Source organism: Epinephelus moara, chromosome 6, assembly GCF_006386435.1.
Source record: "Epinephelus moara isolate mb chromosome 6, YSFRI_EMoa_1.0, whole genome shotgun sequence".
In the NCBI taxonomy this organism is placed as follows: domain Eukaryota; kingdom Metazoa; phylum Chordata; class Actinopteri; order Perciformes; family Serranidae; genus Epinephelus; species Epinephelus moara.
In genome coordinates, this window is record NC_065511.1 from 22,819,666 (window position 1) to 22,838,156 (window position 18,491).

Genomic DNA, 18,491 nt, shown 5'->3' on the forward strand with positions numbered 1-18,491 from the left:
ACTTGTGTGCGTCATTGTGCGCGTATAGACACCGTTAGAGACATTTTGACGCACAACAGTCATTGTGGGATTTTCATTAATTTTCTAACATTTTTTTTAAAAAACAAAATTAATTAAATGAATAAAAAAAAGTTTTATGGCAATAATAATATAAGGGCAGCTCACCCACGGCGCACATTGAAACATCACAGGAAATAATCCAGTAGGGTTAATGATTATTATCATTCATTGCAGCCAGACATGCTGCAGGTTTGACGCCATATAAAATGGCTGTACATAAACTGTAACTGTGATTTCTAGACTTTATGGCTCCAGACTTAAAGGAAAATGGAGGTAGCCGATGTTGTATTTCACCCACCTCTGGAGCCATCTTTAGGCTGATCTAAATCTATAGGCCTGCGTTATAAAATCCTGACTATTGTCTTTTAAGGAAGGAGGCATGGGTCAATGTATTTCTGACTTTAAAAAAAATAATATTGCAGCAGCCCAGGCTAATAATTTATGTTTCGTAGTTGCTTGCTTTATATTATGAAGACTAGCATTTATTTTTATTCAGTTACACGACGGACTTGTTTTACAAAATTGTCTTGTGTATTTTAAATTAGGACAAAATGTCTATCATATGACATCAGGCCTCCTTAAGTTATAGAAGTATGTTCGTGTTTTGCATGCTATGCATGTATTTTTCATTTATTTTTTGCTTTCTGGTTGCCAGTTTTTAGACTATTATTACAATTATTGTTGGTATTTTCGCTATTACCTACAGCTCAGATGCGTTGGCCTTAAACATCTCGTAAAAAGGACAAATAAAAATAAATAAAATAAAAACAAGTGTAAAGGGCGCAATGAGCATTTTCTATGTGGGTGAATTTGATACTAGGTGTTGATTTCAAATTAATCTTAAACTGAATTTAGACAAATAGTGGTTATGTGTATGTAGGCCTTGGAATAGGTGTTTGCGTGTTTCTTAATAGATAGTAGGTAAATACGTGGAGACATGCACAAACTCCCAGTGCCTCTGTAAAGAGATAATAGCAAGATTAATAAGTTCTAATGTCATCCAAGCAGTAACGACCTACATTTCTTGCAGTCTTGCCAATATTAAGTGATCATTAAGGAAAATGTAGCTCCAGGGCATTGTTCAGCTGTGGCGCTTACTTCAGTGTGCCTGCATGTCACCTTTCTAAATGCTCAGCAGAGCCTTTGCAGTAAAAGGTGTCTGGACGCAATCATGGCTATTGCACCCACAATATTCACACCACAGTCAAATAAGCTCCAGGGTCTCTAAAGGAAGTGACTTTGCACTGGTCTGACCAGCAATGTAGCGACATGAAAGACTGTTTGCACTGTTTTTGGACAGCCCATGAGGAATTTTAAAAACAGTTCAATAATAGTCACGAGAGCAGCACAACAAGGGTTAAGAGTCCCTCGACCAAAGAGTCACACAGGACCTTTTTGGATCTTTGATGCACCCTGTGCTTCTCAGAGGCACCCTTCATTTTTTACAGTGCTGTAAAAGTGGCCATAAAGCTATGCATTGTACATAATTGTTAGGGACAGCTTTCAGCAACCGAGTTGTCAAATAGGGGTTGTTGTTGTTAAATTCACACAGGCAGCCCTGGGCTTACAGGATCCAGGCTCAGGATGTGAGATTCAACTGAGATTTAAAGAATTTACCTAAACCCATCTGATGCACCACTTTCCCCCCACAGTTTTCTCTTTACTTAGCCTAAAACAAAATATACGACACAGTGGAGCTGCCTGCTCGGACTGGGAGGAGTCTGTAGTCGCCTGGTGTTTTAATTGGCTGCAGGCTACAGTGAGAAGCGTGAGTATCAGTAATTATTCAGCAATGTTTTGCACAAGAAATGTCAGCCAGAAAGGGCTATCTTCATCCTCCGTCAAATTATACCACAACGATGACATGCCCCAACAACCAAGCTGGAAATTCGTTTTTCGTGGACTCCTTAATCAACGTGAGAACCGACAGCGGTTCATATTACCAGAGTAACGGGGTGTATTTGCCACCGGCGTCGGAATATTCATATGGACTCTCCGGTGGCTCTTGTTTCCCGGGGATCGGTAAGCGCAACGAGCCAAGCACCCAAAGCGTGATCCCGTCTTCTGCTCCGTATGTTCAGGGGATGGAAACGTGGCTGGAAACGTCGAGATCCTGTCGGGTGGATCAGCCCAGCGGCCAGCATATGGCTCAGTGTTCATTCTCACCGAATATAAAAGAGGAGAGCGCCTATTGCCTTTATGAGTCTGACAAATGCCCTAAAGGAGCAACAGTAGATGACATTTCCTACTCGTCTGCATCATGCCCGGTTACCGGCACATCTTTGCCAGTCCCCGGCTACTTCCGCCTGTCTCAGACATATGCGTCCTCCAGGCTTTACCATGATGTCCAGCCAAACATGAATCAATTTACTCTGCAACGTCCTACCCGCGTGGACAGCCAGTCCTCTCAGCCTCAGACTGCCTCTGCTGAGCCGGAGCGCAGGGAGAGCCACGAGGAGGCGCCTGTCCCTGCGCCTTGCGCCCCGGCCGGAGAGGAGGACAGCCGCCTCTCCTCAGAAAGCTCATCTTCCCCTGAACCCGCTGAGACTTGCAGCGCGGAGTGTCCAGAAAAGCCCGTCAAAGGTGAAGAGTCGATTGTAGAGATTGTGCTGCAGAGATAGCAGGCGACATAAAGGGGCATGCGCGTATAATTCTTAGACTTCCATTGTTTTTTTTACCCAATTATTTCTAACCACAGATGAATGCATGAATGCTGATAGTCGTGTATTGTTATTTAGGTCAACAGTCAGCCACTCACAGGTGTGCATTTAACGGGTATTTACCGGTTTATCGGGCATGAGGTAAAATTGAACGTGACTTCACCAATCAGCGCCGAGGAGCAGAGCTATTGTGTTTTATTAGCTGCTTTTAGATCCCAAATACGCTGCTGTAGTTGTGCGTTATTACAATGCTATTCAAACAGGCCTCGTGGATTTATTTTAACATGCAACTGTGTGACCATTTGATGATTAAAAGCACATCAATTGTTCTTGTGTTTTTGAGTATTATCAGGGTTTCATTAGTGTTTTATTTAAAGCAACAGCAAAGGAGGATCCAGTGTCCATTTGTCTAGTGCAGGATTCTGGTGTCAGTTGCCCGCTCTTCAAAGGCACAGGCCCTGCTGTAATATCAGCAGACTGTGCAGACTAGGTTTTATGTCTTAATAAAGGTGCAGTTGGCCACAGGCTGCTTAACGGGGCAAATAGCAGTTTCTGGTAAATTGCTGAATTGCAGCTGTATGCGTTATCCACATAGATGTGTAGCTGTGCGTAAAATGGTAGTAAAAATAAAAGAGAACACAAAAATCAGTCATTATACGGGTATTTATATCCTGTGTGGCTGTGTAGTAGGTGTCAGATGAAACAGTAGAATTTAAATACCAAATCTTGTAGAGTAAAAACACACCTTTATTAATTTGGCATGTCAGGTTTTCTTTATTTTGGATTTTGAATCTTTACGCCTATAATTTCTAAAACAGATTCCCGTCTGGTATGGTGCTGTTTTTCTATCACACCTGTTGCCTAATATAATGTTTCATTTTCATCACAGGGGATGGAAAAATGGAAAGCACGGCCAACTGGCTCACAGCTAAGAGTGGCCGAAAGAAGCGCTGCCCCTACACCAAGCACCAGACTCTGGAGCTGGAGAAGGAGTTTCTCTTCAACATGTACTTGACTAGGGAGCGTCGTCTGGAGATCAGCCGCAGTGTGCACCTCACTGACAGGCAAGTCAAAATCTGGTTCCAAAACAGGAGGATGAAACTGAAAAAAATGAGCCGGGAGAATAGGATCCGAGAGCTCTCCAGCAACTTCAGTTTCTCTTGAGACTGTCTGCGTCTTTGGCGCCCTCCTCCATCCATGGCAAGGGCGCCTGTGCAGAGCCTCCCAACCCAACTGTGAGAATGTCCATGGAAAATAGGACCCTACTGCTAACTTATTGATTGTTGTTCTTTCTAATTTTCACGTCTGTTTTATTTTTTGTCGTGGATATGTATTTATAAATGGCTACATTTGTAAAGTTGTGTTGAAACTGTTCAGAATGTGACCACAATGTTTCAGAGCTTCAGGCTTGTACATACTGTATAGTCAACCTGAGTGAACCATTGGAATTTGCATGCTGGACCAACCCTTGGGATACTTGTGTTACAGTTACATGTAGACCTTTATGTGACAGCTAAGGAGCCCAAGAGGTCTGATGAATATTTGCACATTTTGCTGGTCAAATTAATAAAACCATCCCTGCAACTGCAGACTTCTTATTTCATTCAGCAGGACAGACTAGAAGCTGCGCGCTGTTTAAATCTTAAAGTTGGCACAGGTACAGTGCATGGTGCTAATGCCTTTGTGTTTTGGACAGGGTCCGCTCTGTGCACAGTAAATATTATTACAGTAGTGGAGGGCGATGTTCTTCATAGTTTAGGCCTGTAATAGGTGTCTGGCGGCTGTGCACACTTCGTTGCTTTTTGTCCTTGACATCAGACTTAAATGTAAACCACACACCGAGTGGAGGAACAGTGTTTTTTTAACATTATTATTATTTTAGAAATATTTTAAATCGTGGAAAAAGTGGGTCCTTTTTGCAGAAACGAAGACAAACACTATTTTTAAAATGGTAAAATGTTTAATTTTATGGTAAAGGTAGCGACGCATCTGGACTGCCTGTCCTGTCCAAAACAATTTGGGAATTGCCGCACTCATCAGATCATGATTAAAATATTATCTTCTGCGCCTTTACAGTTTTCTTAAATTCTGTTACAACTTTTATACTGAAAAGTACATAATTTCTTCACCCTGCAAACACTAAAAACACATCTTAACAGATATCCCCGAAGAGGAGAGCGTGCTGTTGAGTGGTTTAGGTAGTCTCATGTTGTTGGGCTATTATATTTCTCCCACAACACGAAACTGCCTTGATTACCTCAGTAAAACTCGTCGCATCATGAAAAGTGAATCACTATTAATTACTGGTCGAATTTATTAATAATTTGGCGCAGACTGCGTCAAACACATAAAACATTATTATTCCAAAAAGTGCAATAAAGTGTTTTATTGTTGTGCGTAAAAGCAACTTTAAATATGATTTTTTTCTGTTTTTGGTCTTGTGAGTTTTTATGATTACGCTGCATTCTGTTATGTCTGGTTACATTTAATCCAAGAGATACAAAGTTTTCACCATGTCTGTAATTTAAAACTATCTCTGCAGAGGATTTTAAAGCGTCTCTGTGTGATCCGGACAGCCGGAAGTAAAGACTCAAGCTTGGAAATGAAAGGATTAGGGCTTGTATGTGTCCAGGAGAGGAGTAAAGGACAGACAAGGCCTCGGTTATGATCATTGCAGTCTGCCAGTTGCCTCGCCGTAGGAAATGCCGGATGCGTCTGCTTGCGCCAGAGAAAGGACACAAAGGCTGAGCTTTATTGGTGATATTTAGCTTAGACAGCCAGGTTGTAACCTTAAGAAAAACAACCCAATTGCCCGTGATAAAAATGACTGTTATATAGCACCCAAATAACCTCACCCCACTTTCCGTTTTAGATTGCCTTCAAAGCTGTGTCTGCACAACCCTGCAGACACAGCAGTGCGCATATTAGAAAATGTCCCTTAATATGTTTTGATATTGTAAACTCCAGTAATGCTTTAAAAAAGTCCTGAATTTTTTTTAAATAAAAGCCACTAACAAGAAGCAGAAATACATTCCCAAAGTGTGAGGCTTACAGATGGAGGTCATTAAATTACTATCAGTTTTATATTTTGGAGAATAAATAATCCTGTTAGGTAAAACTATCTGAGGGAAAGTTGTTAGGTGATTTCACAAATAGTGGCTTTAAAGTAACACCCCTGCTCCTTTTTATCACAACTATATCCGATTACACCAACATGAGATCTCTTCACAAAAATCATAACGTTTATTGCTTATAAAACGAAATATTCCCCAATAAAGGCGCGGGGACTTGCTATTAAAATATGGTGGGGAAAATGGTGGCCATTTAGTTGAGCAGCAGGCTGATTTATTATTTATTGTTCTGTCCCACGGTCACGTGTTTGGGGCGCCCTATCCAGTCTTGGGCAAGGTTCAACTTGCTGGACGCATTGAGCCCCTAGCTGGTGCAGGAAAGCAGCACATTATATGCAATGAATCTGTTTTTTCTAAACATTGCAACACTCTAACGCGTTTTTTTTTTTCCTTTTGCATTTTCATAATGTCGACGTTAGGAGCGAGTTACTATGTTGAGCCGCCTGTTCTTCCCGAGCAGGAAGATATGGCACCTAGATACCCGTCAACTGCAGGGGTGGAGCAGGCGATGCTCACCGAATATGGCGGACAGGAATCTTGCCCTTTGCAGGCGAAATCTTCTATTTTTGGTGGATCGTGGAGTCCCATCTCGGCTCACCCTCCGAACACAGCCGCTCCGACCTATATACATCACCATTACACGAGCGGGGACAGCGATGGCATGTTTACGCGCTCCTGGGCGTTGGATCCGGTGTCTGCGTCTCTGTGTTTGACGGGATTACCATCGACAGCCATGCATTATGAGATCAAACCCGAGCCCCTGATTGGGAGTGCTGAATGCACAACTTTGGAGACGCACACACCTCTTTTGTCTGACATTGAAAACGGAGCATCCCTTGCGGAGATTCCCTGTGAAACCACATCCGCGTCTAAAGCTACTGAGGAGAGCCCGTCAGCAGAGGACAAGAGGGAAATAGATGCAAGTGAGTGATGCAGTGGTTTTATTTGATTTTGGTCACTTTATGGCATGATTTGGATGACTAAAAAGTGGCATTAATTGCTTGAGGATGTGAAGGAATTGTTTTGGATGTCACATGTTTGGTTTAGTACAAAAATGGGTACAACATTTATATATTAAATAGTGTTTAAGCTCAAAGACATACAATAACCTTATGGCTATAAGTGACATGACCTTCTGTTAAAATAGGATGCATATTCCTAAGTGTGATTGATACAATTTACTGCATAATTACACACAAAAAAATCAAAGGAATTTGGTGAGGCATTTGCTATCCTCAATCCTCAAATCCTCATGCAGTGAAAATAAACCAAAATAATTCCTAATCCTGCCAGGAGAAGCATATCCATCCCCAAACTGCAAATTCAATACACCACTCTTGTTTCTGAGTCTTATTCTGAGAGGATTAACTCTCCTGTCTCATGGTTTTGACCCCCCCTCCTATTTCCAGATAACCCATCGTCCAACTGGCTTCACGCAAAGCCCACCAGAAAAAAGCGTTGTCCATATACAAAGCATCAAATCCTCGAACTGGAAAAGGAGTTTCTCTTTAACATGTACCTCCCCCGGGATCGTAGATACGAAGTAGCGAGAGTCCTGAGTTTGACCGAGAGACAGGTGAAAATCTGGTTTCAGAACCGCAGGATGAAGATGAAGAAAGAAAACAAAGACCGGCGGAGAGACAGTTAACTGGTATTGGACTGATGGTGGATTAGAAGGAGGAGGAGGAGGAAGAGGAGCAAGAGGGGGAGGAAGAAGAAGGGAGGGGGGTCTGTCTTTAATATTCCTGACCTGTTACACATGTTGTTGTAAAGTTTGTGTTGTTAAAAACCATGCTGGATGTTTTTTTCTCTCTCTCCTCTGTGAGATCCAGTGTTTCATGTTTGTGAGAGGACACAGTGTCTCGTCAGAGTGTAGATGTCTTGTACTTGGCGCACAGGAATAGTTATTAACTATAGGCCATTTGTTATTTGCATGAATTGATCCTTGACTACCTGAATGTCTTTCTGCTACCTATTTGCATTAAGTTATTTTAGTTTTTGCAATTTAGATGTTTTTTAACCTTTCAGGTTTTTGATCCATTTGTGAAAACACTGTGCACACTTCGAATACCTCGTCGTTCCTGGTTTCATCCAAAATAAAGAGTAGTTTGTTTAGCACATAAGAAAATTATGTGGCTTATTTGTTTGTTATCATTTTTGCTTAATATTAAAACACATATTTTTAACACATTTTTAGCAAAATACACACTTTACATTAAGAACTACTATTAGCATGTTCCCTCCACAATTCACTGCTCTTTTTACCTTCAAAATTTCAAAACTATTTCGACAAAAAATATTCATATTTCAGCTTTTTTCATTACAAATGACTAAACTGAAAACTTTGTTTTTATTTCAGAAAAAACACACTATTACTACGTCCTCTCTTGCTTGTAACCACCAAGCTTTATGGCGCAAACAGCCCAAATAAGCCACAGAAAAACTTCCCAGGCCTGAACAGATATTTTTTCTCCTCTCAAAAAGGCTTTGCTTCCCACCTCACTGGCATGAAGCTGCTTTTCTAACAATAATATTTATATATTACAATAATATTGTTGTAAAAATGTGAGCGGAATCTTTATTTGATTGTAACGTGGCCAATAACTTTTTATTTTTTATAGAGTCGAGGCATACTGTTGAAATAAATATAAAGTATATGGATGGAAATTAGATAAATATTTTTGGATATTCTTGGACTTTAAATCTGAAAAGATAAAAAAGTTTCACAGAGATTAAAGTGTATGTGAGTATCTTGAGGAAGCAAACCAACAACACAATGATGCAACAATTTCAAATACACAGTCACAAAAGAATGTTAGGTTATTTTGCACAATATTGTTGTCTGGACCGCAGCATGTATGTATATGCAGTACTTTTCAGGACATTCTCGGCCTTTGGACGGCCCACAAACCCACAAACTAGACTAGATGCCCCTCTGTAGTAAACCACAGCCTGGACTGTTAATAAGGTGCGAAAACAGCAAAGCATGTAGAGGCTCAGTGACAGCAGTAAAGCAGTATTTCTAATGAGGCTCGGGCAAACAGTCAAATATGTGATATTGTTTTCAAGATGGGTCTGAAGCACTGGGATAACACACACACACACACACACACACACACACACACACACACACACACACACACGAGAGGTGGAGAGGTGGAGGGAATGGCAGGGCTGCAGATGGGTCTGTCCTAAAACGTCTAATTACTTTACAACCGTCTACCAACAATTAGTCTGTCTCAGTGCAGAAGCATCCGTTTGTTGTTTTGTGCAGCCACATAGCTGTCAGGACAACAGACACACTCACACAACAACATGCTCCACACACTGAAACAGTTTCCAAATTAAATTACACAACATGCATCACTTTATCAGATGAACAAGGAGAAAATTACACCAATTATGTTTAAAAAATACAAACAAACAAAAACACCAAAAACTTAAAGTGGGACAAACACTGTGTCCTGATGATGGTGTCAGAGCTCTGTGCTGATCTGAGTGCTGCTCATAGGTTGTGGGAAATAAAGGACGTAGCGGTGCTGCTGTGCTCTGACCGCCAGCAGGTGGAGGCAGCGGCTCATCTGAAGAACAATGTTCAAACTGGATGATGCGTTCATGGCACACCAAGACCACTCCCCACTCCATTCAGACCTGCAGTGTGTCGCTTTCAAAACATCTAACCCTGCAGCGTGTTGTGTTTCATTTCCTGGTGCTATATTATGACATAAACTGCTCTTTAAAATCTGTACTTCACGTACTTTACGTTTTATTTTAGTGTAACTGTTTATCAAATGGCTGTGTTATGCTTCTGAATGGCTTAGAAGAAGCTATGAAATGAATGTTACACTAAACACTCAAGAATCACAGATTAAATTGATTTAAAAAGGCAAACCTTATTTTATATCTATGGAATCAATACATTGTGAACACTTAAATATATATAAGGACCTACAGATAATTTGAGCTGTGTTGATCATGGCTGAGGTGACATGATGACAAACACACACACACAAGTTTCCACAGTCATGTCATCACTTCCCTTTTTTCCAGGAGCTGCACAGGACCTCACTGGACTCCAACTGAGCGATGAACTTGAGGTCCTACAAAGTGTGAGATACCCCAAACCTTCCCTCCCTTCCTGGTTTCCTTCAACACTCCCCCCTAAACCTCACCCTTTCCCCGCCCCACTCACCCCTAAAGGTCACCCACATGCAGCTCATTAAGCCTCTTATACATTTTCGGGGAAAACTGTAAAGATAAGCATGCTGAAATAGTGACATTACTTTATATATATTACACTACACAGTCTGTCAGTGATGTCTCTTCAGTGTAGTGTTGTGCGTAGGTGGCATTCCTGTCTGATCCCACATGAATGTTTGGATGGATAGCTACGACCAGTGGAGAAGCTGCGCTGCAGGAAAACAGAAAGTTGCTTGGATGCCATTTGCGGTGACCTCTCAGGACCCCTATACATCAAACCTCATGACACCGCTGGTGACAGAGGAGGCCACGAGTGAACTCTGGAGGAGAAGTTCAGGGGAGTAAAGTCATGAGCACATGGGAGAGCCTGTTTCATCCACTTAGCTTCACTGCTGCTATAGTCTGCTGTTGTAGATAGTGGGATTACTCATCAGATTAAAGGGGAACACCACCTAAATTAGGAATTCCTATATGTTATTCCCACGGCCTGGGAAAGTGTATCAAAGTTGTGAACACCAGCTACTCTCCCTCAAAGCCAGAAACCAGAGAAGTCTCAAATGTGTGATGTCATCAAGTATAAAGACTGGAGCTGCTCCATTGGCAATGAATGGGAGGCTGATTTTGTGGACCCACAAAATGTTTATTTTCTTTTTCATACCCAAATAATCTTTATTGTATTGTAGTGTTCTCAGCTCTGAAACGGAAAATGTACCCTCATAGTCAGAACATTTCTCTGGCTGCTCTCAGTGTCATCTATCTTTACCAGTTCATTGTCTATGGAGCAGCTCCAGACTTTGTTGATGACATCACAGATTAGTATTAGCACTCCAGTTAGTTTTGGGATTTGGGGAGAAAGTTGTTCATGTTTACTCATTTTTTTTAACTGTATTAGACCATTGGAACAACATGTATGGATTTTGAAAATGAATGTAGTTTTCAAAGGAAACAGACTCTTTTAGATTGGAGTTTGTTTTTTCTATCAACGTGTTACACTCCCTAATACATTTTCCTGCATTATTATTATTTTTGTCAACCTCACATCAGTTAAAAAATATGCTATCTGTTTTAAATCCTTCCTTAAACAATGTTCCTATCAATTTTACAGGGCAACTGAGCAACTTGAACCAAAGAGGCAGAGATGTGACAGACAGGCTGCTCGTCTCTTGCGTGGGTGGGTATCTTTTATATTCCTTTGTTATGATCCTACATGTTTCATTATTTTGTCTTCTTTGATTTCCTGAGAGGCTTTGGGAAAAGAAAGCACCCAGAATGACCGTATCTGTGTTTTTATCAGGATATATCTGCACATGTCGACGTGCAAAACACTTTGATTTGCGGCCCTTTAACGCGCCTGAAGTATCTGTCAAATCTTCTCATGAATCCAGGGAGCTCAATAAATAAACGTATAATGTGAAAATCCTGTCGTGAACACTGCTTTGTTTCCAGGACACACACACACACACACACACACACACACACACACACACACACACACACACACACGGCTCGACGTTAAATGTGTTTTCCAGAAGGACTGTGTGCAGCTTGAATGTGCTGCTGTATTTTTTTCCCCTCACAGTCAGAATATAGTGTGATATGTGATATTACGCAGCGTTAATGACGGATAAAATATGCAATAAACACTTTTAGTCTTTTTTTTTTTAAATATAATTCCAAATATTACATAACCTCTCTTGTGCAGAGTGTGTAATAACTGTATTATAATTGCAACAGTCGTGTAATTGCAAAAATATTTTCCACCACACACTAAAAAATAAAACAGATGCACATGTGATAATTGTGCAATTATTTATTTTAAAGTCCGGTTAAACATTTGAGTCACACTCACTACAAATGGAGATAATTCCACAGTTTAGGCTGTAAGCTGATTGAATTTTTTTTTTTTTTAACAGAAAACAACAGTGGTGGCAGGTTTGGCCTGCTTGCTCCCCAGATGTCTCTTGTTGTCTCAGAACAGACGGGAAACGCGCAGCTCCTCCTCACAGCTCCTCCAGACACCGTCCTCTGTCTGCATCCCTGCAGCAAGTTGCAAAATGCGGCTTTATGTCTGCACAGCTCCGAAAAAGAAGAAGACAAAAATCAAAATTAATCTGCAATATAAAATCTCCAATAAGCGTCAGGATCCGTTCAGGTTCTGATAAATATTGAGGTTTATTTATTTATTTTTCAGAAGGCTCTTGTTCTCCTTGTGTCATTGTTCTGTTTTTACACCTCGATTTAAATCTATACTCTGTCCAGGTTATATTTATACAATATATTTCTATATAAAAGATAATCTTCTGCATATTCTAACAAGAATAAACAGTAAATTAATGTGGTTAGTTTAGGTGATACTTTGCAGGAATAACCATAAACGCATAACAATTAGCACACATGGAATTCGGTTAAATTAGTAGCAATTAATAATAAGATATAAGGAAATTAAAATGATTAAGCCAGTTGTTTTCAGTTATAGTCTAATATTACAGACTGTATTCGGATATCATTCGTTCACAGGATCTGTATTATATTCACAGTACATCCTTACAAATAAAAATAAGTCAAAATACACAGTTATATGAATTAAAATTAAACATTTCAAACAATTATAGTGAAACAGAATTATTCTAGAAACCGAACAGGCCAGAGAAAAACAAAGGTATGAGACTTAATGGGATTTCTGCTGAATGCCAACACCCACTCACCTCAGCAAACAATTGATCCTATGTAAAAGCTGCTCCGTTCGTTTCTATACCACTAACCAAGTCCTCTCCTCTCCTCTGCGTTTTCTTTGTGTCTGTAAAGTCCCTTTTGGAAACGAAAAAGCGACAGAGTTTCGCCTTTAGATGGATTTTTGATTCATTATCGAGCGAGTGAGCAAAAAAAAGAAAAGATTTGTGCGTAATGGCCGTGCGTCTCATCCGCGCCTCTATAAGAAATCCCTACATTTCTAAATTGAAAACTTCTCCTACAGCTCACCTAGAGAGTGGCTGTCCTCTTCCTGGCCATATATGATCTAAGGGAGTGTTAGATGGTTTAAATGTGTTCTTAGGGCAGGGAGCTGTCAGACCTTTTGGCGAGAAAGATTGATCACACGCAGGCTACCAGGGCTCTTTGTTTAGAGCCTGAGCAATAAACAGCCATCAGATCCCCACCTTTCCTCTGCCTCACACTACAGTGGCAAATCATTTCTGCTCTCCGCTATGTTATAACCAATAATGCTGAGGTGTAAGGATGATGGCTTAGGTCAACATTATCCCTATAGGTGAAATAAAATAAATGAAATGGGATGTGGGGCAGGGAGCTATAAACTGTAAAATGGAGACAAATGATCGTTAAGTATCCAAAACTGCTTTCATCCATTTATACTTCATTCAGGGGATATATTGTAAAGACTTCAATGATAAAGTTACCTGTAATAACATAATGTATTATTAGGCAGACTAACTACAGATCCAAATGCGCCAGAATGGGATGAACTCAAAATCACATGAAATCTAATAAAAAAAATCATCTCTCTCCTTCTCTCTCTCTCCCTCTGTGTGTGTGTATGTGTGTGTTGGGGGAGGGGTGGACATGTTGTCGGATGTCTGGTGCAGCTTTTCCTCTCCAAGCACACCTTCAACAAAGTCTCAAGATTAACGCCTTGGCACTGATAACGACTGTGGGCGTCGCCGCATTACGAGACACAAATGTGACTGCTGAAATGATTTGTGGGGTGCCACGCTACAAATAAATGCACACACGCGCGTAATCGTACGGCAGACTGCGTGAACGCGCAAAGAAAGCACGTTTTTTGGGGGGGGCGGTGGGGGTGGAGAGTGTGTGTGTTTGAGTGGGGGGGGGGGGCAGGCAGTGGTGAACAAACTGACCCCAAAAAAATGTGTAAATAAAGCAACCCCTACCCCCGAAACGAGGCGTTACCCCTCCGACTTTCTCGATCAATCACAGGGGACAGTGGCTTCTTTTGATAAAAACCCCAAATTGTCATTGGGCAGATGCAATCATGTGACAAGCAGCACGGGCTAATTCCAACCATGTCCTCATGAAAGCAATAGTTTATGGCATAGAGGTCTCCATACGACTATATCCAGTTTAGTAGTTTATGACAATAAACTGCTTATTAATCTGAATTCACTTTTTAAAAAAAATCAGCGAGTTTTCGAGACAAGCGGGAGGAGATGAATTACGAATTTGGGCGAGAAAGTGGTTTTATCAACAGCCAGCCGTCGCTCGCTGAGTGCCTGACATCTCTCACTAACCCTGTCGGTGATGCATTTCAAAGTTCATCAATCAAGAGCTCGGCGCTTTCACAGTCGACACTGATTCCTCCTCCTTTTGAGCAGACCATCCCCGGCCTGAATCCGGGCATCCACCCACGCCACAGCCGCTCAAAGCAGGCTCTGAGAGGCTGCAGCCCGCTGCAGGCTGCATCCCTACCCCCGGAGTACCCGTGGATGAAGGAGAAGAAAAGCATCAAGAGAAACCAGACTGCTGCTGCTGCTGCTGCTTCTTCCTCTGCGACAACGACTGACTCCTCACCACTCTACTTCTCCCCCCAAGGCAAGACATGATGATTAATAACCTCCATGTAAAAGGCTCCTCATTGTCTGAGGATTCCCCCTCAGCAAGGAGCTGCATCCCGGGCCTTGTGCAACGTGGGCGTCCCTTTAAGCCAGTATAGGATTTTGATTTAAGCATGCTTAATCTCATCAAGTAACGCACTGACTTGTGATGCAGTGTAAGAGTGTTAATGTTTGACAGTAATGGAGAGTGATAGATTATTCTTACACGGGCCAGCAGCTGGCATGTTCATTAATCTTCACCCTCCGTCCTGTCCTGTCCACGCAGACCCATCATATTCTGCCTGGGGCCCATAAATCTTCCCGGTCCCGGCGCTTGCTTGCCACAAGTTTCACCCCATAGAGCTTGTTTTCCTCCACTCACAACTGTGTTGCTGTTTTATTTTTCTCCACCTTCTCTGAGATTAAAAAAATAATAATATTTGGTTTATTTTTTTTCTAGGTTCACCAGAGGTACCAGAGGTTGGTGTTGGCGGTGGAGCGGCATCCCGGAGGTTGAGGACTGCGTACACCAACACCCAACTTCTGGAGCTGGAGAAGGAGTTTCATTTCAACAAATACCTGTGCAGACCGAGGCGAGTGGAAATAGCTGCTCTGCTGGATTTAACGGAGAAGCAGGTGAAAGTGTGGTTTCAGAACAGGCGGATGAAGCACAAGAGGCAGACGCACTGCAAGGAGAACCGGGACAGTGAGGGGAAATACGCTTGCCTGGACGACGGGCCGGAGGACGAGTTTGAGCAGGCGGAGGACAGCAGCGCTGCCGGGACGCTCCTGGAAAGGGAGAGGTATTTCCACCAGAATACCTTAACCTCACAACACTGTCAGAACGGGCACAATGGGGAGAACCAAAGCCCGGCTGTTGCACCTTTGAACAGCAATGAGAAAAATCTGAAACATTTTCCTAACTCGGCTCCCACTGTTCCTATCTGCGTGTCAACAATAGGCCCGGACAATGATCATTCCCCGGGCCTGGACGTCTCTTTGCAGGATTTCCAAGTTTTCTCATCCTCCTCCTCTTTCTCACCAAGTTTGTCAGATTCTGCACCGAGTCCCCTTCCTCTATCATCCGAAACTTTTGACCTTTTCTCAGAAACACTCACAACAATCGACCTGCAGAACATGAGCTATTGAAACATTTGTTTTATTTGAACTCAGACATGTGTTCAGTTTATCAGTTTTAGCATTAATATCTCACAAACAAGGTAAGTTAAAGCAAAAATTGAGCCTAAATGGGCTGTTTATTCCATCACAGGCTGCGAGAGGAGAGTTTATTTTTATATGGATTTTGACTATAACTGAGCAGAATATTTTTCCTGAAATAAAACTTTACATTGATTGCAATCAGCCGCGCTATTGTCTTATTTCACAGCAAGAACGTTTGGAGAGCTCATCGATTATATATACATTAAGACATAAAAAGATATATATGTACCAATATTGGGCATGAGAGAAATGAATTATGTTCATGCATAATTCATAATGCTGAATAGACTCTCTCACAGTATTTAAATAAGGATAATATAAACGGTTTAAATTAAAAGCCACGGGATATTTTCTAAATTATAGTCTTTAAATTAATGTTCTTGTTTAAAGACGCTGTTGATTTTATAATGTCAAACTTCCCCAAAAACAATCAGCCAAATAGATGCAGTGGAATGAAATACAAATAAAATGCAAGTGACATGAATTTAAAACTTTATATAGTTGCTTTCCATTTTTAGAATATTTGTTTATTCTTACAGGTTTAGCCGAGTTTTTTTCCCCACTGTGACCATGCTTACAGACCGCAGTGATTTATCTGAGCAGAGGAGAAAAAAAAAACCGGAGCAGATTCATTACCCCCGCATGTTGAAACCCAGAAAAAGAACATTTGCAGTGAGAATTGCCTGCTAGGAGTCCCAGGCCAAAAGCTATGACTTTTCTTGGCTCTCTAATTAAATTTTATTGCCTATAAAACTCACAGCACTGAGGGTGCTTGTTTATAGCCTGATCCGCAGTGTAATACAATCTTTTTGAATTAAGAATCGCGCCTTGTAAGCTATTGTTTTTTCATCAAAAAAACTTTTTATGATTTATAATTATGTAAGGTTAATTATAAATCAGCCTACGTAAGAGGTTTTTTTTATTTCAAATTGGTGTACATTAGAATTCAATAGTTTTGTAACCAGTGGCTAAAATAGATTTCAGACAAATAAAAGAATGCAGGCTATTTATAACATTAATTTATAGTAAAATATTATACAAAGGTAAATGTTTGTTGATTTGGACCAAACGGCTCGTTCCTGTTTCCTGCTGAAGGAATTCACAGCGACCAGTTGAGCCTCGGCTCACACACACACGCACAGAAGCCACAGTGACACAGCTGTGGTCTCTGTTTCTTCATTAGGACACAGTTATTAAATTTTTAGGGGAAAGTGGTCGATGAAAAGCCAGAGATTGTTCCAGGAATCACAAGATTAACAATCACACGGATCAATTATTCTGACCAGTTTCTGCAGGCAACGTGATTCATTCATAGGCTCAGTGTCTCTGTAGGCTACTCATCGTGCCGCTCTCAGGATTGTGCGGTGTGACTCGGAACCTCACAGCAATAACAATAAAATATAAAAAGGTGAGGTGAGGTGTTGAACTGCTTCTCCTTCTGAGGTTTAGTCATAATTGATGGCTGATTTTTATCATTTTAAAAATAGAAAGGGGAAAGTCTGGAAAGCCCAGGAGGCAGAGAGGCAGTCAGATATGGTTTGATGCTGAAGCCACTGAGCTCATTATAAATAGCACGAGCACATGTCAGTGTCCACAATGTCTGCAGGCTAGACTAACCACAAATAGGACTTATCAAGATATCTACTATTTAAAAAAGAGTTTATAATTTGAGAGCACGCTGCACCATTCTCCCTTAATTTACTGATGTCACCAAGACAGCTGCAATGTGCATATTTAATCATTACATAATTCATGCACTTGATTATTCAATGTTGTTAATTGTGGTTACATAAAAGAGTTTGGTGCCTTTGTGCAGTGAGTGCTTTACCAACATGAAAGGAGTGGTGAAAAGGGGAAGGAACCCAACGCAGGGAGGAGTGTGTTAAATGACAGAAAAGTAGATGAAGCTTTATGGGAAACTAGATACAACACTGTGCCAGCAAATTCCCCCCTCTCTCCACACACACACACACACACACACACACACACACACACACACACACACATGCACACACATGGGGTCAAAGGTCAAGCTGGCTCTCCTCTCCTCTCCAAGCTGGGAGGAACTACTGCCAGGTCAGGAGGGGGTCAGGTTTTAAATGACCTCAGAGGGTTTGTGGCTCATAAAGAATTTATTGGCTACTCGGATAACTCTGAACAGGAAGTGACGTCAGAATCTTTGTGCAGAGTATGATCTGAGATTTAGGGAGTGAGGGACACATGACAAGACAGTCTAAAGATCTGGTGCTCCTTTTTTATGATGATTCTGAATAAACATTCCTAACAATTCAACATTTAAAGTGTAGAAAAATGCATCAGTGTCATATTTTCTCAAGTATCTTTGGATCTCAGTCATCAAAACTTAGCTATATTTTCCTCTCTGACAAGGAGAGACAAGATATTGTATGTGTGTTCAAATCAACCCAAAGCTGCTAGGGTGAAACTGGAGTAAATCAAATGTTTCTGGCAGCACTGACAAACCCTGTTCAGCACCTGCAGCTACAAGCACAAGCTGAAGCTCCTCATGCGGCCCCTCCAGAGCTGCACTGACATTTCTGTGTCATTCTCCCACAACAACAGGCTACACAGTTCAAAGGCTCAGTCTTTAAACCTGGATTGGGTGATACTGCCTGTCAAAAGATGACTAATGGATG

The 18,491-nt window shown here is 41.3% G+C and overlaps 3 protein-coding genes and 1 long non-coding RNA gene across 5 annotated transcripts; 3 read left to right on the plus strand and 1 right to left on the minus strand.

Moving 5' to 3' along the window:
* Window positions 1-1,834: 1,834 nt before the first annotated feature.
* Window positions 1,835-4,308, plus strand: hoxa10b (homeobox A10b). Its single transcript, XM_050046840.1, has 2 exons — window positions 1,835-2,643; window positions 3,610-4,308. The coding sequence occupies exons 1-2, from the start codon at window positions 1,869-1,871 to the stop codon at window positions 3,882-3,884; spliced, it is 1,050 nt and encodes a 349-aa protein (XP_049902797.1). The 5' UTR covers window positions 1,835-1,868; the 3' UTR covers window positions 3,885-4,308.
* A 639-nt stretch (window positions 4,309-4,947) lies between these two features.
* Window positions 4,948-8,086, plus strand: hoxa9b (homeobox A9b). The gene is made up of 2 exons (XM_050046842.1): window positions 4,948-6,774; window positions 7,261-8,086. The coding sequence occupies exons 1-2, from the start codon at window positions 6,258-6,260 to the stop codon at window positions 7,497-7,499; spliced, it is 756 nt and encodes a 251-aa protein (XP_049902799.1). The 5' UTR covers window positions 4,948-6,257; the 3' UTR covers window positions 7,500-8,086.
* A 3,760-nt stretch (window positions 8,087-11,846) lies between these two features.
* On the minus strand, window positions 11,847-13,454 carry LOC126392307 (uncharacterized). Of its 2 annotated transcripts, none has more exons than XR_007570160.1 (2): window positions 12,757-13,454; window positions 11,847-12,119 (listed from the first exon to the last, which is right to left on the minus strand). It is a non-coding gene; the product is annotated as an uncharacterized LOC126392307 (long non-coding RNA). The 2 variants fall into 2 exon arrangements; XR_007570161.1 differs by having other exon boundaries at window positions 11,847-12,127.
* A 473-nt stretch (window positions 13,455-13,927) lies between these two features.
* hoxa2b (homeobox A2b) lies at window positions 13,928-15,969 on the plus strand. The gene is made up of 2 exons (XM_050047634.1): window positions 13,928-14,614; window positions 15,077-15,969. Exons 1-2 carry the CDS (start codon window positions 14,233-14,235, stop codon window positions 15,763-15,765), a joined length of 1,071 nt encoding a protein of 356 aa, XP_049903591.1. The 5' UTR covers window positions 13,928-14,232; the 3' UTR covers window positions 15,766-15,969.
* Window positions 15,970-18,491: the final 2,522 nt, after the last annotated feature.